Source organism: Phalacrocorax carbo, chromosome 18, assembly GCF_963921805.1.
Source record: "Phalacrocorax carbo chromosome 18, bPhaCar2.1, whole genome shotgun sequence".
Classification (NCBI taxonomy): domain Eukaryota; kingdom Metazoa; phylum Chordata; class Aves; order Suliformes; family Phalacrocoracidae; genus Phalacrocorax; species Phalacrocorax carbo.
Window position 1 is genome coordinate 2,510,418 of NC_087530.1, and position 24,888 is coordinate 2,535,305.

At 52.5% G+C, this 24,888-nt stretch overlaps 1 protein-coding gene across 8 annotated transcripts in view; it reads right to left on the reverse strand.

Moving 5' to 3' along the window:
- Positions 1–202: 202 nt before the first annotated feature.
- The window catches only part of DAB2IP (DAB2 interacting protein), a 204,521-nt gene continuing 179,835 nt past the window's right edge, over positions 203–24,888 (reverse strand). For 6 of the 8 annotated variants that reach the window (XM_064468964.1, XM_064468961.1, XM_064468967.1 and 3 more), the window contains 8 exons: positions 20,478–20,714; positions 18,688–18,889; positions 17,875–18,053; positions 15,404–16,277; positions 12,377–12,529; positions 8,531–8,733; positions 7,392–7,479; positions 203–5,733 (listed from right to left, as the gene is read on the reverse strand). In XM_064468964.1, the coding sequence (XP_064325034.1) occupies positions 5,566–5,733; positions 7,392–7,479; positions 8,531–8,733; positions 12,377–12,529; positions 15,404–16,277; positions 17,875–18,053; positions 18,688–18,889; positions 20,478–20,714 (2,104 nt within the window). In that variant the 3' untranslated portion in view covers positions 203–5,565. The remainder of the gene's footprint in view (positions 5,734–7,391; positions 7,480–8,530; positions 8,734–12,376; positions 12,530–15,403; positions 16,278–17,874; positions 18,054–18,687; positions 18,890–20,477; positions 20,715–24,888) is intronic. The other 2 variants (XM_064468963.1, XM_064468962.1) reach the window with 2 other exon arrangements.

A 24,888-nucleotide genomic window follows, 5' to 3' on the forward strand; every position in this document is an offset into this window, starting at 1 on the left:
CAGCCCTCCCCCAAAGCTGTGCGCTGGGTGCTAGACGGGAAGGTGGTGGTCAGCCAAGCCATGGCTGAAATGCTACTGCCAGTAGCATTATAGATGATCCATCTGGGGAGAGAGATGGGACAAGTACTTGTGTGTGCGTGTGGCCAGCGTGTGCTAGGATGCTCTAGAAAGTGGAAATGACTGAGTAGAGGTGCTGGAGCACTTATGTAAAATATCTAAATAAATCTTTAATATTTCTAATTGCAAATGTACATAAATTGCACGGCCACATCATTTCTTTGAACACCAACAACTTTCTCTGTACATTATTACATAGTTTAAAAGGAGCTGAAGGAGATTCAGCAAACACTTCCACTTTGCTTTTTTGTTTTGTTTTTAAACATACTTACAAAAAAAGATTTGTTTTTCTTTATAAGAGGATATAAAACATAGCGACTGCTTATCAGGAACAAGTATCAGCCTAAGCAGATATACAGAGAGAGGTATATCTTAAGACACAGTGATGTATGATAAAGGAATATGTGAACATGGAGGCTGCACGCTGGGGTACTGGTAGCTGATGCAGAACCACATGGCATTTACAGCAATGTCACAGCTCAGGTGATCTGTGAAAGTCAATGCTCGGACGTGACACCCTTTTTCAAAGCGTGGTTGTTTCTGAATGTTGTGCAACACCCTCAAGATTGGATTTGGTTTGTGAAGCCCATGAGCTGCATGTTAGCATGCTGCTGCTGTCCTCCCTCTCCCCCCACCCCATGTGTAAATCTCCCCAAGGGAAAAGAAAAAGGCAACAGTTAGGTGTGCAGGGTTAGAGCGGGGCTCGGCGGATCTCAGGGCAGGTGCCACACGTCCAAGCCTTGCGGCTAAGCAGGCTCCTCTGAAGGGTCAAAGACCTAGCTGGAGGTGGGCAGTGCCCCTTCCTGGGGCCAGTTAAGGGACCTCCTGGTGGCCACGAGGCCACGCACTCTCACCCGCGTCAGGCCGCAGGACGGGCCAGGCTGGAGGCCCAGACCTTTGGGGGAGAGCTGACCCCACCAGTCGCTGCGGGCGGGAAGGACGGAGAGCTGCACGGGAGCCCTCCGCCTACCCCAGGGACAGTCTCACAGCTGTTCCCTTTGGATTTTCTGCTTCACGCTCTGCAGGCAAAGCTACACGTTACGGACAGGGCAGTGCCCTTGGCAGAGCTGCTGGACACCGCTGGTCAGAGGTGCTGCTGTCAGAAAGGCGTCTCCCAGGGGCTGCGACCCCTGCCCCGGGATCGCCGGGGGAAACGAGCCCCTTGCAGCTCACACCTACGAGCCACACCTCGGGGCTGTCCTGGCTGAATGCATCAGTGCATTTTCCATCTCCTGTGACCGAAAGATCTTCTTGTTCATCACAGAACAGACCTCAGTATGTTTTCTATTGCGTCTGGGTATGGACTTTAGTAATAGGGAAAAGCCTATGAGTGCGCTAAAGTTTGGAAATTATTACTTGCTGACTGCTTTCCTAGGAGAGCCTGTGATGCCTCTCTCAGGTCCACCAAGTCCTTTCTCCCTTTAGGAATATTCATAGTAGCAGAACCTGTGTCCTGCAACCTGTAGCAACCTACGGGGCTGGCTGCCAGGCCAGAGGATTCAGCATGTTCTCACAGTGCAATCAGTGCTTTACGGCTGCAAAAGCAGAAAACAAAACCAACCAGACTCAAATGACAATGCAGAGTGATGCAGGACTCTTTGGATGGCGGCAGGATTTGCTTGAACTGGTGCAAAAGGGGCTGGTGACTACACTGTAGTATTAGTTGGCGTGGGGAAGGACTTCGGTCCCTCCAGTCTTTTGGCACTGAAGCCATAATCCCTGTCCAAAAGGATGATACTTACAGTCCGCAGAGACCTCAGGATACCGTTCGGTCCATTTCATCCCCCTTCACACAAAATAGCGCTCTTTTTGTAGAAGGGTTCACTACAGTTTAACAAAACCCCAAATCAAAACTCTTAAAACAGAACCCTCGAGGCGGACCACCCCCAAATCTGGATCCCTGGCTTTTCTCCCTTCCCAGAGCGCCAGAGGGAGGAGGCCGAGCTCACAAGCTGTGTCTGGATCCAGATTTGCTAGTCTGAGTCCACCTCTCCAAAACAGCAGTGAGATACAGCCAAATCCTGACCGAATAAGCAGCACCAGAAGTTACTATATACAACTGTTAGTGAGATAGATACGTTACAGTAAACACTGAAAACATTTACAAAAAAATATTAAGACTTGTATTAAGATAAAAATCTGAGTGTTTTCGTTTCGTTTACACTTTGACGAGTTTGCACTAGAACAGCCTCTTACTGCAGAACGCGCAAGAACGAAAAAGAAAATGGAGCAGGTCACAAAAGGTTTCGGGTAGTGGTTGCTTTGCTCTGGTGCTGCGAGCACCTCTTGGGACTGCCTCTGGTGTTGCTACGCCAGACGCCAGGTCCGAGGCCACGTCGGGTAACGCGGCCACGCGGGGCTCGCAGGCACTGGCTCCCTCGTGCCCGCACGGGTGTGCACACACGTGCGCACACACACGCATACACGCACGCACGCACAGATACATGTACAGTTCATAAATAACAGAAACACAAACTGAAGTAACAGAACTGAACTGAGCCTGGATCTTAAAACCTACCCCCGAACCTTTGCAGGGAGGGTCACGTTTAGGTCCAGTTGTTGACAGTTGCAGGGCAGGAGACAGGGAAAACGGGGAGGGGGGATCTCTACTGTAACGAGACTTCGTCCTGATGGGAATTTCTTTTCATACTGGCTCAGGAAACTAAGCAACAACTCCAGAAGGTGTTGGCACTGGAACTTTTAAGAGTTTAATAACTCGCAGTGGAAGGATTTAAGCTTTCCTGCTATTTCAGCAGAACAATGTGTGTTCGGTAATTAGCAAGTTTGAGGTTAACCCGGAGTTTCTGACAGATCGGGGGGGGGGAGCAGTGCCTTGGCTTGTGGTTGTGAAGATTAAGCTGTACTGTGCTTAGCTTCAGTACTAAACAAGTGGGGTTTTTGGGGTATTTCTTTTTTCCAGCTCTTACGGAGAGCGCGGGCTGCATCCCCAAATTACTTCCAGGTACGAATGGAAACGTGTTGCTGGTGGGGCGCCCGCCCCCGGGCCCTGTTAGCGTTTCCATTCCTCTATGTTACTTCTCTCTTGAAAAACTTCGGTTTCTCGTAACGCAAATATTTTGGAACTCAAAAAACAATCAGCTCTAAACATACATCTCAGGGCAACAGCAGTTTAAAGTAGTCTTTTTGCAAGGTTCTTATAATGGGTTTGACTCTGAGACAATGGCGGATGTAAGTGTACGTACCCAACGGTTCACAGTACCCTGTATGTTCCTAACCTGTCTGGGTCTTTCTCCAGTTGTAACCGTGTCAGTTTTGTGAGGTTCTTCAAAGCCATCTGTGCTAGTCTCCAAAATTCAAAGGTGACTGTACTTGGCATAAATACTTAGTTATTACTTTTCTCTGAGGAGCTCCGTTTGGGGTCTGCTGTGTGACTGCACCACTCTGCAGGCGCTGGCGGGCTGTGGAGACCTCAGTGCAACACGGTCGCTCCTCCAAGGACCAAGCCGCACCGGGCTTGGCCCAGGGCTTCCAGGGAACAGAAAAACGTTTAGGAAGAAAAAAAAAAAGCATCTTTAATTTTGAAAACAATTGCATGTGGAAGAATGCTGTTAATGAGCCTTATGGCTGGGGGCAGCATGGCAATACAGAGCTTACTGGCAAACAGTGTCCTGCTCAGGCAGCCTAGGTAGGGTGAGGCTGGAGACGGTACCTAAGCTGTGCAGAGCTCAGTGAACATCCTAGTCCCTTTGACTGTACATTTACACATGGCAGGAGGAGCTAGGACAGGCGTTGAGCAGTGTATTAAACTTTAGTGGGAGGAATAGGTAGATGTCCTGTACACTGTACACTGTCATCCGTATCTCAGAGAAATCTCTCTGGCTCGTGGTAAGAGTGACCTGCTCTGAGAGTGGGAGTCATGAAGTGCTAACTTAAAAAAAAAACCAAACAACCACAAACCAACAAACACACCGTGGCGGCAGGTCAGCGGCACAATCCCCCGTTAAGGAGGTGACCCCTCCGCTGAGCACAACGTGTCTGAGTGTGCCGAATCTGCGTGTTTCAGCAGTTAGGAAAGTCTAATCCTGGCTTATGCCTGCACAGTGCTCCTGACAAGGGGGCTTTCGGTGGTGGCTGCTGTTCTTGTTGGTTACTCCCTTATGACCATGTTTTACATTCTTCAAGCCGGTTAATTTCCATGCAGTGCTCATTCCCAATTTAAAGAGGACAGTATTCCAGAAAATGGGATCTTTTTTTTTCTAATGCATACTGTGAAAGAAAAGAAATATAATTACCGATCTTCATGGTTCTTCAGGGCTTTTTCTTGTTTCTTTGTCTGTTTTTCTCCCCAGAAATAGTAAAAATCTCTGCACAGAGCATTACATCCCCATAACAAACCCTTTGTCAAACAAGAAGGTGGCCATTTCATGAAGCCCCTCACTCCCCCTCTACCGCAACGGGCACCAGGAAATCCAGCCCCTGAACCTCATTCACAGCTCGCGGACCAAGCTCAGGCAACATTTACTTTATTCTGTGGCTAGAAGTGTGCAGTGGGGGACAGTGCCCTGGGGCTATTGCTTACAAAGACTCTTCCCCATTATTTGTGAGAGAGCAGAAGCTGTAGAGTGGGATCAAGTTGCCATTCAGCAGGTGCCAGCTCCTCCCTCCGCTTGCGTGCCAGAGCCTTGGGCTTGCTCTGCTCCCCTGGGCTGCCCAGGGACCCCCAGGAGCCCCAGCAGCACCAGTCGTGCCCCTCCACTGCCCTGCACCGTGGCTCCCCACGCAGCACCCCTTTGGCTACCACATCGCACAGAGTGCGCCCTGACCTTCCGTCTGGACTGCGTCCCCTGTATGGGTGGAGTTAATTAAACCCTAATTAGCTGCGTAAATGCCCTGCGGACAGTCACCCGCTGTAAAAGTCAGTGGCCTCACAAGAGCCACATATGGGAAGATGACTGGGCTCGGCCCGGGGTTTGCTTTGGGAGAGGGCTGTGCTCCAGGGGGAGGCACAGGAGGAGCAGGCCAAGCTTTGCTGCCATCCCTCGTACGGCTACATCCAGCAGCACACTTTAACTGGACTTACTGGGCCATTGCCTGCTGCAGGCTCTGCCCAGCTCCCTTTATTTCGCTTACTGCAATGACAAGGACGTTATTCCTTGCTGGGAGGGGTGAGGCATATCCTTTGGGCGGTTTAGAAGGAAAAGGTTACTTTTGTTTAAACATTAAACACTGATTTAAATCCAACAGTGACAGCGATTCTCAAATATATGTTATTTCCTTATGCCACTCATCTCACACTCGATCTTTCCGTCCCCTCAATGTGCTGGCATTAGCATCTCCCACAAAGGCTCAGTCAAGCGCGCCGTCCGCAGTAAGGAGCTGGTTTCTCTGGGGGGAGAGAGCAGCCGTTCTTTGAAGCCGCGGCTCACACCTGCTGCTGCACGGTCTCTCTGGCCAGGCCTCCTCTCCTGCGGCAGCACCCTCCGCGGGTTAACAATTACTGCTGTTTCTGAATTCTCCATTCTCTGTAATCTGCAATTTAGTTGGGTTTGTGGGGGAGATCCCATTACGTGTCTGCATGCTGTACCTCTCTTTCAGCTGAGTAAGGGCACTCATTAGCCGTGCGTTGGCAGCATCCAAGGAAGCAATGCGTTTCTCCTGCAAACGAACGGGCAGAGGGGAACAGTCAGTGGGAACGCATGGAGACCTGTCCCTCTGTGATGCCAGGGCTTGTCCTGAGACAGCGACCCAGAGGCCTCTTGGACCAGGACCTTTCTCTTTGGCATTCTTAGGTGGGGGTTTTTCAAGTGCTACACAGCATTTTTTTTTAAATCCACTGCTATCAGCAGGGCCTCAAGTGTACTTTGCCTGTGGAATGTGAGCTAAATTAATTTTAGCATCCTGAACAAAACGGAGAGAACATAGTTCTTGATTCTTCAGTTACACAGAAGTTCATTGTACTGTTTGCTCTAACTGCAGCTGTTACAAAGGCTGTAAGATTCTTCTTCTAAAACCTAGCGCCCTCCCAAGATAGTTATTCCTGTTAGTGTTTAATTGATTTTGTTAGTGTATATTAATAGTTTAAACAACTTGTGGCCTCCCAGGATGGCTCTGATGGCAACTCTCACACATTACAGTATCGTAAGGATGGGAGCAAGGGTGTCCGTGCTGCAGCCTGCTTCTGCCACTCCTGCTCTTTGCGACACTGAACAAGACATCATCCTCCTCTGCCTGCCATCAGCGGGAGAGAACAGAACCAACGCAGAGGGGCAGAGTAGTTTGCCTGTGTGTAACTTCGAAGGTCCACGTAGGAATGCATCCAACACTGCTGTACAGCCTGAGATGGCAAGAAGAGAACAGCGTAGACTGGCTCATGGTAAGAGCCTCACTTTAACACACAAGATGGCAGGAGACAGGACAGCCTGTCGAGAGCTGCTGGCAGGCTGCAGGCTGCACCGCTCGCACCTGACAGACGCCCCGGTAGCTGCTAGGCTTTGCCCGATGCACTTGTGGGAACGTGGTGATTTACTAGCTTTCAATAAATTACTCTACAGAAGAACAGTGATTCTTTTTACAAAGTTACTACTGTCTCATCTCCTTTTTAATTATCTATACAGTAAATTAGTCATGCGTAGTGACTCACAAGTGATTAATAGGGTTGTTAGAGTAAGCCTAGAATATACTATCACCTAGCCACAACCCGTAGGAAGGCCTAGCTGCTGAGAAGATGCCTCTGCCTAGACAAATTAAAAGACTATGGGCTGTATTTTCAGACTCTCTTTTCCAAGCACAGTGTTTTGCACCCATCGTGTGATGCTCCTCTGCCATTGTTACCTATAGCAATAGCTGGGCTTCCCAATCCTGCAAGCCACAACCCAAAGGCTGGGAAAAAAAAAAGTGTTGGCTTTGCTCTGGCCAGGCTTTGTGTTCCTTGTATCCAGGTCCCACAAGCATTACTGGAACACGATGCACCAAGCAAAGCCCCAGGGACCTCAGACTGAGCCAACGAGGATGTGACCCTTCCACAGACTGCCTGAACTGTGGGAATGATCCTTCCACAAACTGCCACCCGCCACATCCTCTGTGTCACCTGCCAAGCTCCAAGGCTGGAAACAGCTGTACAAATGCAAATGCTGTGACAGTAAATCACATCCTGCTGAAGTCTGGCCGGCTCTGTCACTGACTGCAGCTTGGTGCTGACTCACCCACGCGCACAGTCTCGCCACGCTTGAGCTGGCACTGCTGCATGGCAGGGAGGCTGCACGTCGGCAGACTCACCCTGAGAAGTGCTGCAGGCCTTGGTATCGGGGACTCACCTGTGCATCGATAATCTTCTGCTTGGAATCCACGGCAGCCTGCATTTCTGCATGGTCCTTCTTTAGCTCCTCCTCAACTGACATCAGTCTGGTAGCCAAAGAAACAAGAAAAAACAAAACTCATTTGTATTTTTCTGGGCTGCTAAGCCCAGATATTAGTCTCACACGCGTCTAAATCAGCCACCCAGAGTGAATGATACAGATCATGTCCTCAGTCCTTGACACCGAGGAAGCAAAGGGGTGATGTACATCTCTGAAGCACATAGGAAGAGATGTGAAATACCAGAAAAGACACTCTACAGACAGAACTGGCCTCACAGAGCAGCTCCCATCACCCACAGCAGGTCAAACCATCTCATCTGAAATTGTAGTGCTGAGGCACACACTGAGATGCTCCCAGGACCCGCAGCTGTGCATTCAAGCACAGAGGAGGCACGCAGCCATTGGCACTACCTCTTCTTACACGCAAACCAATAGTTTAGAACCAGTCTTTCTTATGGCCTTTCTTATGGTCTCTTCTCTAGAGACCTCTACAGCAGACTGTCCCAAAGCTTAAGTGATGCAGAACAGTGAAGGCTGACCCATTTAGGAGCGCTTATTAAAAGCACCACGTTGGCTTGGCTCAGGTAAAGGTAAAGGTGAAGCTCGCTGCACTGGAGCAGTCTACATCTTGGACAAATGTAAACAGCACATCCCAGTGGGTGGGAGAAAGGGATCTATAGCTAGGAGTAATGGGATGGTGATGAGATCTTTAGCTAAACATCAGAAAAAGAGCATTTTAATCATTACATCTATTACTTATATGAACAGAAGAGCAAGCCTGCCAGATCTCCCGAATGCTGAGGCGGGCTGCCACCTCTCCCCGCCTGGTTTTGCCTTTGTGATTCAGGAAAATGTCAGGGGGTTCCTTGTCCCAGGTAACACCGACAGGGGCACCCAAAGAGTCAGGGCTTGAAATCCACCCCCACTCCCAGGGGCTGTAACCCAGAAGGGCAGAAAGTGAATAAATGCTGGAAAACTCATATGAGACACCTGCCTGCACCTCCAAAGAAATCTGGTTCTCCTGAGCAGGGGTCAGCTCTAACGCCAGCCATGCTGCCTGATTACTGTCACCTCCAGCACTCCCACCTCCCCTGTACCTGCTGATGATGCCCTTCATCTGGATCTCCTTATCCTCCTGCTGCCGCCGGAGCCGCTCCTCGCTCTCCTCCAGCCTGGCCTGGTACTCCAGCATCAGCTTCTGCGTTGTCTCCTCCTGGCACTTGAAGCGAGTCTCATACTCCTCCAGCTTCTTGTTGGAGATGCGAAGCTTGTCCTGCAGCACCACTAGGTCCTGCTGGTACTACAGCACGCAAGGACAGACACAGGAGGAGAAAACACATGTGGCATGTTACCTAGTAGGGCTTTGCCCTTGCCAGGGTTTCCCATAAAACAGTCATGCCCCTCTCCTTGCATTAGACTAGCTGCAAACCCGTGTCAGATAACCCCGCTTGCCGAAACCTCCTCTTCAGTCTTCTCCACACTGCGCTAGGAGCGATGCTGGGTTCCACTGGGCGGGCAGGTCACTGGCAGGTTCAGAGAATGGGTTGTTAGCAGAGTCTGGCATTTCACACGGGGAATGCAGGTTAGAGCGAGTGAATGGCAATCGCATCCGGCATCTTCCTCACGCTAACAGCGCGGGGCTGAACACAGGCAGGGGAAGCTGCGCTGGTGGGATTTTGGGTTTACACATGAGCTCTTCGGTTTACACCAATAAATGTGGGTGCTTTGGAGCTGCTGGGAGGCAGGCAGGAGCTGTCAGTGCTGCCTGCCTCCTGCCAGGCTCTGCGGCAGTGCCCGACGCAGGCCGCGGCCACCTCGGGATGAAGTGCTCACCCCTCAGCACGGCGAGGGCGACTCGCTGGCGTGAGCAGGGGCGCTGAGCACTGCTGCCTTTTGGGGGCCAGCATTGTAAGTAATGCAAGCAGATGCCAAACCAGGGTTCGCTCTGCGAAGAGCTGCTGCGTGAAGCCAACACCCCACAGCTGTACTGTTCATTCAGATGAAGCTGAAAAATCAGCAGCAGACAGATCACATAAAGCAATCAAAAAAATTAAGAGCTTTCTAACTCAGTAAAACTAGGTTCAGCTATTGCAGAAGCACAGCATTCATTACAAGTTGCTTTGCTAAAGAAAAATCCAGCACATCTGTACCAAAAAAAAACAAACCAAAGGACTTAGTATTTTTAAATTAATATTTGGAATTTTTTTTTTTTTAAATCTCAACTGGAATAACCTTAGAATAATTAATATGCAGCTGATAATTTGACAAGCTGCTTCATGAGTCAGATATGGGAAAAAGACTTCCAGCTGAGTCAAGAAAGCTGTTACAAAGCTGCAAGTGTTAGTCATGAACGGACAGAAATGTGCTTAACTGTGTATTGATTTGGCTACCTGGAAATACGGCCTTCCCCTTTGGCCATCGCCACCTGCGTAAGCACTCAACCGATGGACTTGGTCATGTCCCAGTTTTGAGAGTCCTGCTGGGGCGTCTGACCAGCAGACCAGCTCTCTGCGAGGGGGCCGCAGCCAGGCTGCTGCCCGTGTACCGCTCAGCCGCCCCCCCGGCTCATGTAAAGCCACGTGCTTGCCTAATATCATGCCACTAACTGACCGGCTGACGGCAGAACTAACTGTAACAACAGCTAAGGATTGAAAATGTATGATGCTGATGGCTTTTCCTGAATTGCCAAAGTATTCGAGCCGTGGCAGGCAGATGGGCAGGACCTCTGAGCTCCTTCTGCCTGGGCAGGGACAGGCACAACAGATCGCTCTGTTCTTCCTTTAGCAAAGCTTTTACTGCGGCATTGAAACGACACGGTTTGCACACGTAACCTGGAGCGATGAAGGAACACAAATGCTCATACAGTGGCACAGAAGCACTAAAGTCGGACAGAAGGGAGTTGCTCAAACAGGAAAGATTATATACCTACCCTAGCCTTAAAACAGAAGCAGCGTAAGTGAGCTCAAATGATAGCAGGAGAGGCCTCAGAGACCGAAGGAGTCGCTCCTGTCTCTAGGACACTTGTCTCATTCTCGGTTACCATTCATTTCTTACAGTAATGGGAAGAGAAATTATGCTAATGGCGATCTTTTAATGTCAGTGACTGATGTGACAGCAAAGTAACAAAAGATGCTGCATGGGCATGAGAGAGCAGGCTCGTGGGGGTGGGGGGGCTCCCTCTGCACTTGGGGCAGGGACCCGTTTGCTACAATACTCGCAGCGTTCGTAATCCCACCATTGTCCACCCTGAGCAGGCCCCGTGCCGGCGAGCCCCTCGCTGCACAGGACGGGGCGAGCCTGGCACGGCCCGGGGTGCAGTGGCCCCTCGGGCTGGCATGGAAGCAGAGCAGTCCCTGTGAGTGCCCACCTGCTAACAGCAGAGCCCGTTTCACAGGAGAGGCTGCCAGGAAGGGGATTAGTGGCACCGCTTGCCATGCACAGTGCCCGCACCGGAGGGCCATCTGCCTGCTTGCGGGAGCTGGCAGGTGTGAGCTGGAGAAGGCCAGCACACGTTTCTTAGTGTGTGGTCCTTCAGCTTTTCACCTCACTTCAGTCCCACTGCAACAGCAAAGCTTGCCACTGCCAGCTCCATCACAGACTTGAATGAGCACCGAGCCCTTTCTGAAGCCCCTCAGTGACTGAACGCAGCAATAACCCAGTGCATGATGCACCAGTCTGACGCCTTCGCTTTGATTTGCTGCTTACTACTGTCTCTGCCTTGGTGGTAGTCAAGAGTTCTACCCCTCCGCAAACATGGACAGCCTGCTAAATATGCACACATTTCTGTGTCAGCTGCTATCTGATCAGTACGTCTGTGTATTTACAGGAATGCCCAAGCAGCAGAAAGTCAGCAAGAAATGGGCTTAACTCTCACAAAACTCTGCCACGCTCTTCCTGGGGCAGCTGGCAGCCGTCGCCTTGTACCTCCCAGTCCCTACGACACCTGCCTTCGGCATTTCGTTTGAATTTAACAGGTGACAGTCCCAAAATGATACAGCACAGCAGAATGAGAGCAGGAAGGCTATCGTAACAGAAACATGTCTGTGCTGGAGAAACAGGAAAGAGGCTCAGGGAGGGTGATGTCTGCGGTTCTGCGGGACCAGGTGGTAACACATGGTGGTTGTGACAGAAGGAAACATCCCAAATGCTAACTGTGCCCAACTGCAGCAGTTCTGGCAGAGCCAGGCTGCTGAGAAAGCACCTTGCAGAAGCAGCAATCAGCAAAGATGGGATCTTTTCAGCTCTTGACTCCTAGATCCTTCTCTCTAACCCTCCTTCTTCACCCCTAGCCAGGCCTACTCTGTCTCGTCCCTGCTTCTCCCCCTGAATACTCTGGAAGTGACACAGCCCCAGACTGGGCAGGCCCTACCTAGCCTGCGTGACACAGCCGTAAGCTCGGGGCAGTGTCACCGCACCACCGAACTCACCCCGGCCCCAGTGCTGTCTGAGACCAGACGCTGGACTTAATTTCTTCATCTCTTTACAGCCTTTGGACATGGAAGTTGCTTCTTGCTACATGTCCCTGTTGAGAGGCATGAGGCTGCCTTTCCTCGCTCTCATCTCTTTTATAGGTGTGCTTAATTCACTTTTTAAGCTTGCTCCCCCTGCAGCTGGGGGAAGTAGGAATGGGGGAAGTAACGAGCACTGGCTGGCTTCAGACTTTGCTGCAGAGCAGCACTAGCACTTGATGCCTGGCTCCTGTTTTTCTTACTTGCTTTCACCAGAGGGTAATTCCAGTCACTGAGTGTGTGAAAAACCTCCCAAACTTTCCCCAGAAGCGCCCTGCGAGGCTGAGCAGCCAGGCACGGAGCAAACTGACACCCGTCTCTCCTGGGCAGGGACGTGCCACACAGCCCGCCTTGTCCCCAGGGTGCTCAGATGAACGACATTCAAGGAAATCCTCTCTCTATTTAGAAACTTGTTTCAATCCAATCAGGTTTTACCTTTTCTGCTTGGCTGAGCTCGTCCTTATTCCTGAGCTTATCCCTGTGCTTGGAATCTGGGTCAATGCTTTCATCTTCTAAAAACTGCATGTTCATATTCAAAAGCCAAGCAGCAGTGCGGTCCAGGGCATTGGGGTTCACAGGAGAAGGGGCCTACAATGAAACATACAACCATAACAAAAGAAAAACCTGTAACAGAAATGGTCATGAAGCTGGAGAGAGACTTTCCTTCCAAGCAAGCCCTCTCCCACGCTGCTCAAACAGCAACGAACAAGTCTGAGCTACCAGAGCGCTCAGGGCTGGGGAGCAGGAACAACTCCTGTTCTGCACCTCATATTATTTTAGGTCAAAGAGCCTTTGACAGGCCAAGTTCTTCCCTGTGCCATCCCCACAGAACAGACGTACAACGGTGCGCTGCAACGGGGTCCTGCCCAAAGTAACGGGCCCAGGTTTCGGAGCGGGCCCTGTCACCGCAGGAGGACACGACCTGAGAAAGCGCCGAGCTGCACTCAGACTGGTTTGGTGTGGTACGTTCACTCTGCAAACTGAGATTGCACTCAACCCTTCAGCCTCTCTTACTGAGCCGTTTTGCTTGCTGTGGAGCTTTCGTACAGATAAAACCAGGTCTGCGAACTGAAATGCTACTTTTGGTCATGCAGGTGTCTTCCTGGAAAATAAAGGTTTCTTTCTGGCTGAGACTCCATTTATGATGCCGGTGAGGTCTAAATGCTTGACATCTTAGAACTTCATCTCTAGGTTTGTTCATGCAGCTACGGGAGCTCAAGGAGCAGCGCTGCTCTACGGTCAGTGAGCTAGAGCCACAGCTGCTGCTTTTCAGGCCTAGCCTGGGCAGGGACTGCAAATGGCATTGCCTAAATATTTTCCAACCGCATCACAAGGTTGAGGAAGTGAGTCTCCAGCTATTTCCCCTCTAGCCTGGCTCATTCTATACTGCACTAAACAGTTGCTTGGATGAACACAAGGGATCTGGATGACTTGGTCGAGGGAATTCAAGTTAACAAGTCAGAAATGTCGGGGACTTTCTCCTTCATTCAAACCTCTGGACAGAAGAGAAACCCAGTAACTGGCAAGCAGCAGAACGGGACGCTCTGTCCTTGGAAAGAGTGGAGACTGGTTTAATCGCCTCACTGGACTTGGGGGCTTTCCCATGCCGTCTTCCAGTCTGGTCTTCTACTTCCAGAATTTTAAATCAGAAGTTGTGGACTCGACTCATGACCATCACTTGCTATAAATCCTCACCGGCTTGCAGCTTTCTGCTTTCCCTTGCATCTCCAGCTCGGGCACTGCACCTGTGGTGGCTGCTCAGAATGTCTGGTTCCAAGGAGCAGCGGCCACCCGGCTTCATTTCAGCAGCGTAAAGGCTGTCAACGAACAGAACTCAGCCCTCTGTGCATGGGGCCTTCTGACTCTTTCTTCCTTCTCTGAAGAAGTAAAAAAGGACATCTGATCTGGCCTGGGACGCTCTGGAAGTCAGTTCAGCAGATGAACTTACAGAAGTAGAAGAAGCGCTTCTGGCTGCCAGGAAAGAGGTTCGTGGACTTCGCCTAAAATGGCCACCGAACGGGATTTCTTTTCTCTCAAATAGCATTTAATACCACCAACTACGAGCAGGCGGCGTCATGGATTGCGGATACTGCTAACATAGAAGTAAAATGTGCAGATTAAGGGTAGAAGAGGCATTCTGAGGACTTCAGGTCTTGAGAGAAACTTTGAGAGGACAATAGGGGTGGGTGGAGGAAAGATCTGCGAACACAACTTGGCCAGGGCTTTCCAAAGGTCACCCAGAGTTTGCCGTTGTCTTTCTGGAAGAAACTCTGCTACCAAACAGGCTGCTGCTGCTTGCAGAGCTCTGCGCCCTCTGTACCTAATGAGTATTGATCCGCGTTATACAAATGCTGCTACATGGCACGCTTGCTAATGCCAGCGCTTATGAATCAATACCGTGTGCAGAGAACGGCTCCAGATGGGACTGATAAAAAAGCCTTCAATGGGCAGCACTGACAAAGGCCTCCATGGCTGCTTTGTAAAGGAGAGTTAGTTACACCAACTCCTGCTCTTTCAACACTGTACTGCTGAAAAGGTGCCTTAATACTGTGTCTGGGCCGAGGTGCAGTGAGCTCTTGCCAGTTGTCCGCATTTTCTGGGTTTGCATTACTTTGAAAACTGTTCCTTTAGGCACTGAGAGGCCCTACTGTGTCAGTTTTCTATAGGGTCAGTTCTGAAATGTAGAATGAATAAATGAGCACTAGAAAAACAATTTACCCATGCCAGGAAAACCAGAGGGCCCGGGGTCTGTGGCCTACTGCTTTCAATTTTAGCACCACAAATAGTGAAACTTATTTCTGTGCAGACCAGCATGCGGTCTGGGACCTGAATCACTGCAGAGCTCTGCGCAGCAGGAACGTCGCTCTCGGCGGGGAGCACGCTCCTTCCTTACCGCTCTCACCTCCCCAGCTGCACTTACGGGAGGGTCTCACAGAGCAAACAAATAGGAGCGTCCAGGAGTGCCGCGGCTCTGCTGGGACGGGCGCTGCAGCAGGGAGACGCTTAGTGACAAGAGAAGATTAGGGCCTGGTCCACGTCTGGGAGATGGCGCGGGCTTGACTATGGCATGGGATGAGAGTCTGGGCATGGAGAGGCAAAGCAGTGACAAGATGGTAGCGCAGGGCAGAGGCATGGCTGCCATCGCCCTCGTGTCTCTGCCACCTACCGCCTTGCGGCAGTCACACGCCAACGTGCCACGCAACGGAGGAACACAGAGCACGAACACTGATCTGTGTCCCCGCCCCCGGGGGGCCTCCGTCTCAGGCCAGGCTGGGTGCAAGAGCCAAGGCACAGCCCCACATGCAGTGCCACCACGGGGTTGGCACTGATGTGGTAACTCAGAGCCACAGTGACGTCCCCTCCCATGGTAGCAACCCCCACTGGCCAGTTTCTTCTCCAAGTCCACGGGCTGACCCCGCCTGGGCCCTTCAACAGCAGAGCTGGTACAGCCCCTGAACTCACCTGCTTGTGCATCGTGCGCTGCTTCATCTCAGGGCTGTCGCCCTTGGAGGAGGAGGACTGCTGCCGGAGACGGGCCCCGCTGCCTGGCCAGTCTGGCGAGGAGGACATCATGCTGCCGCTGGAGGGTCGCTGGTACTGAACCGTGTTGAGCAAGGAGGGCGGCGTCCGGCCCCGGGTGACCGGCGGGGGAGGCGGGGGCGGCTGGTCTATCCGCCTCTGCGGTCCCGCGCTGTTCTGCCGTGGCATGGTGGGCTGGCCGCCCTTCTCCGTCAGCGAGAGCTGCCGGCGGGCCAGCTCCCCTGTCCGGCGGGTGAAGTCCTCGCTGGCGGCGGGGGCGGCGAAGCCGTGCTTGTTGGCCGTCAGCTCCTCGCTGTTGCTGTGGGAGCTGAGCGAGCTGTGGCACTCGGAGCCGGAGTCGCCCAGGCCGCGGGGGGAGAGCGGCAGCCCGGCGGCCATCTGGTAGACGGGGTTCTGGAAGGAGAGGGGCGCCAGGAGCTGGGGCCGGCCGGGCGCGCTCTCGCCGCTCGGCGTGGTGGGAGTCTGGCCCACCCGGCGCACGGTGGCCATGCCCGTCACGCTGTTCTGCTGAGTCCGTGCAGTCCATACGCCCTGCAACTGCCCGAGGGACGACTGACTGTCATTGAGGGAGTCAGCCGTGCCCGGCGCGTTGGCCCCACTGTCCAAGAGCCGATTGTCCTGCAAGTCCACCATGGACAAACTCTTGCTGCCATTAGACATCTGCACGTCGGGCTCATTGGCCTCTGAGTAACTGGAGCTTCGGGCAGGCGAGGGCTGGGCCCCAGAAGACCTTGTGACAAAAAACAAGTCCTTGTTTTCAGGGGTTGGAGATGGTAACCGTGTGAAATCTATCAGACTGCGGGGAAGTCAGTGCGTAAGGAAGAGGAAAGGAAAACAAAACAAAAAAGAAGAGTTGTGAATGCTGCCCCAGAGCAGGAAAACGAAATCACTCAGAAGAAATCAGCGTGGCGCAGCTGTGCGGGACGGGGACGTAACCCAGCCCCTGCGGCAGGGCTGGCCCGGCCAGGTCGGCCTGGGGCGGGGACGGTGCAAGGGGAGCGGGGAGGACGGAGGGGTGCCGAGGGGCCCTGGGCCAGCCCTGCGGGAGCAGGCAGGGGAAGGCAGGTGAGCGAGAGCGTGCGGACGCATGGCGAGAGCGCTGTGCTGTGCAGGAGGCATTCACAGACACGCTCCTGGGGGCTCTGCCCCGCCGGCTGGGTCTGCTCGTCATGCCGACGGCACGCGTCACCCTTCTGCTCCCAAGCGGCTGTATCGCACCACTCTCGTGTCCTCTGCGCTGTGCCGGGCAGTAAGCTCTGGAGGGCACGCTGGCCCACATTTGTACAGCGTGGAGCACCACGGGGGCCTGACCCACGCTAGGCCTCCAAGGGTCAGACAGAGCTCTAACAGCAGAGCTAAAGCCTGGCACCCATTCCTCCTCCTGTTAGATACATTCATGCAATATTGATTTCTTGTGGATAGGAAGAAAGAGCTTTGCAGTAGCTTAATATGAATACACCACTGATCAAAGATGGTGCATTGTAAGCAAGTATTTGGGTGAAAGCATATTGTCAGAGATCCTCCACAGCATTAGATTTAAATAATTGTACCTCACGCTGGGAAGCATTAGAGATGAAAGCCCTGATTAAAGCAAGTCCAGCGCAATCGCTGCCCTTCATTCCTAACTAACCTGTTAAATATTATGTCGTTTCCACTTACTTACAAACTATTTTACTAGCACAGTCTTTCCATTTGTGTGGGCCCCGTCTCATTTTCCACAAACAAATATTACAGGTCTGCAACAGCATCACCTTCCCCATGAATGAAAGTCCTTACATATTAGGCCAAAGAGTGTGTTAGGTGACTGTGTCTGTGAATCACTGCTCATCATTAAAAACACCCAGTATTATAAAAACTGGACAGAGTAGACTGGAATTGATTGTTAGGCCTCTACAGCTTGGCAGCCCTTAGAGGAATGTCCTGATTTGGATCTCAGTGAATTCAGCACATACCCTATGTCTTACAAAGACGGGTACGGCCAATCCTGTTCATCTCGCATGCTCAAGGACCTAATGAACATAATGGCGATACCCATCCCTTTGAGGTTAGCACAAGCAAGCCCTCAAAGGATGAACATTTCGCTTCTGCAGCCACATCTCAACAGCTGAGACCAGCACTGCTAAGGTCTTGATCTCCCAGACCACATCCCCAGATTTGGCTCAGAAGGGACCCAGGATGGAGCCATGTGCTTGCACTACCGCCCACTGCTTTGTCCAGAGTCAGAGCTGACCTACATCCAGTATTGATTCTGCGATCAGAAAGTGTAGTCAATGGTTCAGGCAACTCCACGCTATACCTTGTCCTGCCTGACCCTGCAGGAGCTCAGGTTTTGGCAGTAGATGAATATTCAGTATTTCCCTGGTGTGTGGCCAGGCCACCTTTTATGCTCTTACCCAGATAAGTCATTCTCTATCACCATTTTCTGTAGCCCCGCGGAGATGCTGTTGCCAGCATTAGGCGTGGATGCAGTGTGATCGGCCGTGACCGAGACCTGCACGCAGGCCGGGTTACTGAGCGCTGAGTTGACATCCCTCAGGATCCGCGGCAGAGGCCCGAGCTTTGTTGCAGTGCCCTGGGCAGGAAGGACAGCAGAATTACTACCAACATCTTGTATTTTTGCTGGAGAACTGTGGGCTTTGCCAGTTGCTGGACAGTCTCGTCAGTGAATTACATTAACACCATGCATTTTTGCCACCATTTACCCCACTGCTGAGGCTACGGGATGTCCCAGAACATGTGGCTTTAGAAACCATTTGCTGCTGTGGGGCAGAGGAAGCAAGCGTGATTAACGAAGTTCAGATATGGAAGACAGCTATAGCCAAGCCTGGTCCAGGTCTCTTGGCAAAAATCCTTTTAATTAAAAAGAAACCTTTTGAATCTGCTGGGATAGACAAAGTTCTGGTGTTCAGCAGCTTTGCCTTCTCATCCCACCTGCCCCTCCATCCTCGCCCTCCCCATGATAAACAGCAAAGGAGGGAAAAAGCTCTACTCACCTGCCTCAGAGGAGGATGTAAGGAATGAGCTACTCCTGCAGCACGTGCAAAGGCTGGGGAAGTGCTAAGGCTTAGTAACAGCTGTGCTGTGCACAGATACAGCTAACGGATTGATACCTGCTGGCCATGGGGAGGTGTGTGGTGTGATGCCTATGCCCAGCACTGGCCAACTGTGCTTCCCCCAGAGCCTGCCCCTGCGATCCCCCCGGGTACCTGCTCCAGTTGAGAAATGACTTCCCAGAGTAGTGAGTGCAAAGTGGACAGTTCCCGGCCCAGGTCAATGTAGCCTTCGAAGCCCGCTGTGTTCGAGATGGTTTCGGGATTGGAAATCTCCAGTAGAAATCTCTGCATGTTAGTCCATTCATGTTCCAGGAACTGATTCATAAAGGACATGTACTCCTCTTTGCTGCCAAACCTATCAAGACAGCAATAGGAATTTCAGGTAAATCCTGTAAACAGAAGTGAAGTCGACAGAAGAGGTAGGTACATGCACAGGTAATGCCTTCTGGCATTTGAACCCTTCAAAGCCTTTGGGGTCACCAGGTTGCTAGCAGGCACCTGGTAACTCATGGAACAGGGAACCAAAATTAACTCCAGCCTAACCCAGCTAAGCCCTCGTCAGCACGGGATCCCCACCATAGAAATGAAGGCGAAAGCTAGAGAAAGCAAGCTGTTCTGGGCAAGAGAGTATATCTTACTGCGGGGTCAGGGCACAGCCTCCAGAAATAGGACCGGTCACTGGAAAGAAAGAATTGGTAATTCCAAGCACCCGCACCTGACTGAAGCCCAGTGAACGATGGTGGCAGGAATCCTGTGCTCTCCCCACTCTTCCACGGGCACTGAAGCTACCTCCAGCCGTGCTGGCTGCCGCTGCCCCGGCACAGCCGCTCTGGGGATCACCCTGGAGAGCCACACTCGCAGCTGGGCCAGCCCCTTCGTCCCCTCGGGCTCCCTGCAACCTCCGCCTGCCCTCCAAGCGCTCCACCCAGATGTCACTTGCAGTGAAGGTGTCTTATTTAGAGCGCAACTGGGAGGGCCTTGTGGTTCATCTGTGCCAGCGACAGCGATCCTCCGAGGAGATGCTCGGCTGTGTGCCGTCTGCAGGACAGCGCTGCTTGATCACTTTGGCTGGACTACTGTCAGCTTAGTTAAAGACTCTTCCCTGCAAAGTGCTGAAAATCTGCAAACCCTTTAGTCGGGGATTGGTCAGGAATATGGAGAATTTCTGTCATCTAGTGTAACACACTCGTACGTCTTCCGTCTCCGTCTGTGTGCATGTACACGCATCCCTGACTGCGAGCGTGGGTGCTAAGCGAGTCTCCAAATCTAAGAAGCTTTAGACAGAAACTGTCCGTTCATGTTTTAGAAAGCTCATCATTTTGTTATCAGAGCTCAGGATAAGTAGCTCAGAGCTGCAGCCGGTGGGAAGATTTTCAGAAATCGCTCACTTTGTTTCCATCAAGCCAATGGGCTTAGTTAGAAATTGATAGTGCCCCCATTCTCTCCATACCTTCTCAGTTCAGACAACTGCATTTTAATAGCAGGGAAAGCCCCAGAGCTCGCAGGAGGGAAAGAGCAGCTCCTGAGCTATGTACACCATTGCTGCTGCTTGGTTCTGGTCCTGCTGGTGCCTGTGACGGGAGGCGGGCAGTGCACGGCCGCCAGCCGTGCCCCGCACAGCCGTCACGGGACAAAGCGCCTGGCTATGCCGGGGCGCTCCTGCTGCCACCTTCCCTGCTCGTCTGTGTGGTCAAAACAGCCTCTTTTCCTGCTCATAAAACACGTCCTGTTTTGGAAACTTTTAAATGATCTCCCTGACCTAACACGGAGGGAACGGGTCCCAGAGAGACGTGGGGGGAAACGCCAACAGGAAACAAACAGGCGCTTTCCATCGAGGAAAGGAGCGGCCAGCGCTCCTGATGCCGGAGCCGTGGCTCTGCCCACACACCCGGAGCTTCCCGCCCCCTCCCCAGACCTGCCCCCCGCCCCACGTCCCGGCTTACTTGGCAAAGTTGGCGAGGTTCTGGGTGACCTTGGCAATGAGGGTCAAAGTGCGTGCAGTGCGGTCATCCGGGTACTCCTGCAGGAGGCTGAAGAGGGACGGGGACATGATGGCCGGGCAGAGGAACCGGAGGAACAGGGAGGCACTGATCAGTCGCTCACTGATGTCCGGGCGGCCTCGGTTGCTGCATTCTTGTCTCCATGAGGCAAAAACTTCTTTGAGCTCCCTTGGGAAGACACTGAAATGACAGGAGGACATGCAGAGATGGCAGGTTCAAGGCCAGGGTGTTCAAACTGCCACACAGCAGTAACTAACCATGGTGCGTATCAGCCATGGGGTGCGACACCCAGACCTGTACAGCATCCCTCTCGTCCTGCTGAGCCGCAGCAGCACCGCTGTCTACACCAGTCGCAGGCTCTTGACCTTTTTTTTTTTGGCAGAGTGGCCGTTAAGAGACTCAAACCACACAGGAAAAAGCAAAGCCTCCCCATAATGTGTAAGAGAAGCAGCTTTCGTCAGACTAATGATCCTGGTTGCGCTGGGTGCCAAAACCCCAGACAACTGGGAAGACAGAGAAATGAAACACACTGTGCAACGCAGCTCATCACAAGTCAGCTGGCTGTGACGTGGGGCACTACGAACTGGGGGGAAGCTCAGCCGCCAAGGTGGAGTGTGTGTCTCGAAGAAGCCCAGCATCGTGGGACGCCTCGGCAGAAACACCGGCAGTACTGGGGGCACGGCTGGGGCTCGGAGACAGGGCCGTGCGAATTGCAATACTTGCAGTTGAAATTATTGTTCAAGCGCCTGGCTCAAATCCCACTGTGACTAGTACAGACGCAGAGCCCCACTGGAGCTACTCCAGCCTTGTAACTGCACAGACCTCAGCCTGGCTTTCCTGGATACCAGAATTTCCCCGGGTCCAGCAGACGCTGGCTGCAGCAGCCCTTATCGCCACAGAACTTGCTCAGCCCTCCCCAGCTCCCTGCTCCCACCTTATCCTGTTCCCAGCCTGTGTTATTTATTCAGCTGGATACTCCCACCTGTGGGGGCAGGCTGGCAATGGGTCCCGCCGCGCTGCCGATGCTCCCCTGGGTCCCTGGTACACAGCTCCCCACCCGCCCGGAGGCTGCCCTGGCCAGCAACCACCGTCTTTGTTTTAAAACCAGAGCTGTTTACTGACAGAGCTGGATGGTACAAAAGCAGACTGATGATGGGTCAGACTCCATTTTAGGCCATAAATCTCCTTAACAAACAGCCATTTCAGAGGACACTTTCCCAGTTTTGCTGCAGGGACTATCTGGGAGAAGCAAAGCAATGTCGGCTGGCTTCTCACTGGCCTGCTCGCTGCCCTGCGGCTGAACCGCACACGAGTCGGGGAGAAAACCATGGGAGCTGCATGGCCAGAGACACCACCCACTGTCCACCAGCAGCAAGAACCAGGTGGGAGGCTCCGAAATGGAGGAGCACTAGGAGCAAAACACCTGCCCGTGCATGCTGCCCCTGCGGCAGCACCGCCAGGCCTCTGGGCAGATACAAGGGTGCTCCTCCTGCTGCCAGGGCTCCCCATCCTCTGGCCTGTGCCTCCCAGGGCTACGGTCACTCACGCCATCAAGCCCAACCGACTGCTCCTCGCCACAGCTGCAGCGTTCAGGCCCTGCGGGGTTTGTGGTCCGTCAGAGCAGCCCGTACCCTGCAGCCGAACGGCCGTGGCCTCTAGCTCCGTGGCCGTTCTCTGAGCCAGCAGCACGCACGCTCAGCAAGGCAGAGCCCTCACCCCTCATTTCATTAATCTGCCAGCTGCTGCCGCGCCGCCCGGCCGCACGCCCCAGGCCCGGGGCTGCTGCTGTGAACCCCAGCCAGCGGGCACCCTGCCATGCACTTCCCACCCAGGCAGCCCGCTCAGCACCCCACTGCTGCACGCAGAGGCCCACGACGCTGCGCTCCAGGGTTGCAGGGGGTTTCTCTCTGTCCTTCTGACGTGGGCGGTGATGCGCCATGGAAGTGCTTTGCAAACGCCGCTGTTTAGCTTCTGCTCCGTGTTTGCTTCATGCTTTCACACACATGAGCTTTTATCCTGCGCTTTATAAATAACATTAGCCAACGTCTTTGGCTGGATAAATTCTCCTCTGTCTTTGGCTTGATCCACACAATTGGACAAAGTCTTTTTACTTCATGGTATTTGCCCAGAAACAGGAGAATCCTTTAAGCAATTTAAGGCTTGAATGATCAGGACAGGTTGTACAGTTACGGGAAAGTAAACCCTTGAAAATGTATGCACCGGCTGCACACAGCCCGTGAGTACTGTTCACTATCACAGGCTGGGAGACCATAAAAGTTTAATTGTGTAACAGCGGATGGAATTCAGTTAGCTGGCTTTATGTGACAAACGGGCCCTTAATTCATTACCCAACTTTCCAGTAATGAGCTTCCACATGCTGAATTTCTGCTTACGCTGAAACTTTCCAGATGTCCAAATTATGTCATAATTATAACAATTTTCAGTTATCGCAAACCTCTTTCCTCTCTCTGATTCTCTCCGGCAGATGAGCATGCACACCCTGGCAGTCTATTTAAAGCAAGATCGTTGGCTGTCAGGATACCTTGGCCAATCCTGAACACTCACCAGCCCAATTAATCCCAAGAACCGCTGAGCACAAAGGACCGAGGGGGAACCACTCAGAGCAGCAGCTCAGCTGCTCCAGCTTTCCTCAGAAAGGCAGGACTGGAGGAAGAAATTTCCCGTGCATTCCTGACTTTTCCTGAGGTCATTTTTCAAGCCTATTTTTAGAGTGACCCTTTAGTGCTTCTTTGGGTATTTTTAGGAAGACATTAATTCAAACAATTATAATCCACTGGTGACTAAAAGCAGTGCATCCCTCCTGGGAGAGCAGGTAAATGCCATCCCTGAGTCAGAGAAGTATTAATTGGCCCAGGATAAGCTATAGGATACTTGTACAAAAATCTGCCCTTTGGTTATTTGTGGTAGATAAAGCAAGTCCGAGTGAGCATCTCCCTCAGCAGTATCGAGAAAAGCAATCCCCTTCCTGGGCTTGCAGGAGGGCACTCAGTATCCTGGGAGATTACCTGTAATGACTTTTCAGACCTCAGCACAACAGCTGGGATAGGAGAGAAAAATGAGAAATCAGATACTTCCTTCCTCCGATATTATCCTTAGTTGATGTTTGGCAACAACAATGTTGCTACTAAATACATGAATGAAAAATAAGCCCAGACTTTTAAGCAGGAAGGCTGCAGATCCAGCAGCAAGACAAAAATCATCGGTCTCTCATATGATCAGGTCAGGAGTCTCTGCGTATGTTAGCAAGAACCAGAAAAGCAAAGAGGGTCACAAGCCCATTTCTTGCCCTTTCAGGTCACCTTTGCAGGCAGCACCTGTAACAGACCCAAGGACTCCGGCTCCCCAGGGCTGAGCAGCAGGTAACACCACGAGCACAGCCATGCCTGCCAGCCGCCTCCACAGCAAGGTACAACTACCTTACTCCAGTCCATTTTGCATATTCGGGCCTGTCCCAGCCAGTTGCAAGAACTTTTACCCTGACAACAAACAACTAGGAAATGCCTCAAACTGCATACCAGGCCTTGGGCCAAGGAGGCAATGGGCTCCCCATCTCCGCCCCAGCAAGCACGCTGGGCTGGGAGAGAGAGGGGTTAACCCAGAGGAATGCAGGACGCTGAGCCAAACAGCAACCCAGCAGTAACAGCAGCATCCTCCCGGGCTCCAGCACTCTGCAACAAGAGAACATCTGCTTAAACAAAAGCTCCCTGTGCTGGTGCAGCTTCCTTGCAGGCAGGAGGAGTGCCACAGACCCTGCCTGCTGCGGAGAGGATTTCAAAGCTTCACCTGACGCTCTGGGGAGGCAGGCAGGGTCTGTCAGTCTGGTCCAGACTGAATCGTTACACGGGTAGGAGACCCAGAACATGCATTTCTGCCCTTTATTCCAGACTTTCATATACAGCTGGCATCAAGTCCCTCTCTAAATTTGTCACACTGGCAAAGGCATTTCGTATTCCTTGACTCCACTGCCCTGTCCCCGTGTCTGTGCACCAGCAACCCTTCAGCACCCACTAAAGACAAGCATGAAGGAAAACCAGTGAGGCTGTCACACCCCCGGAGCAGACACTCCAAACTCTGGCTGAGCAGTAGCTGCCGCCTCACCCCGTGGTCATCCTCACCCTTGCTCCTGGACCACCAGGACTCCCTCACTCGCTGCAGGATGCGGGCAGGGACCCGCAGCTCTCCCTCCAAAGCTCTCTGACAAGCTGCCCATCAGCGCAGCTTAGGGACAGGGTACCATCAGCCTGAAGATGGACTGCTGCCACCCTTGTCCCCTGCAGCTGTGCCGCCTCTGCGCTAGCTGAGGGCATGCGGCGGGGAGCGACGCTCATGGGAT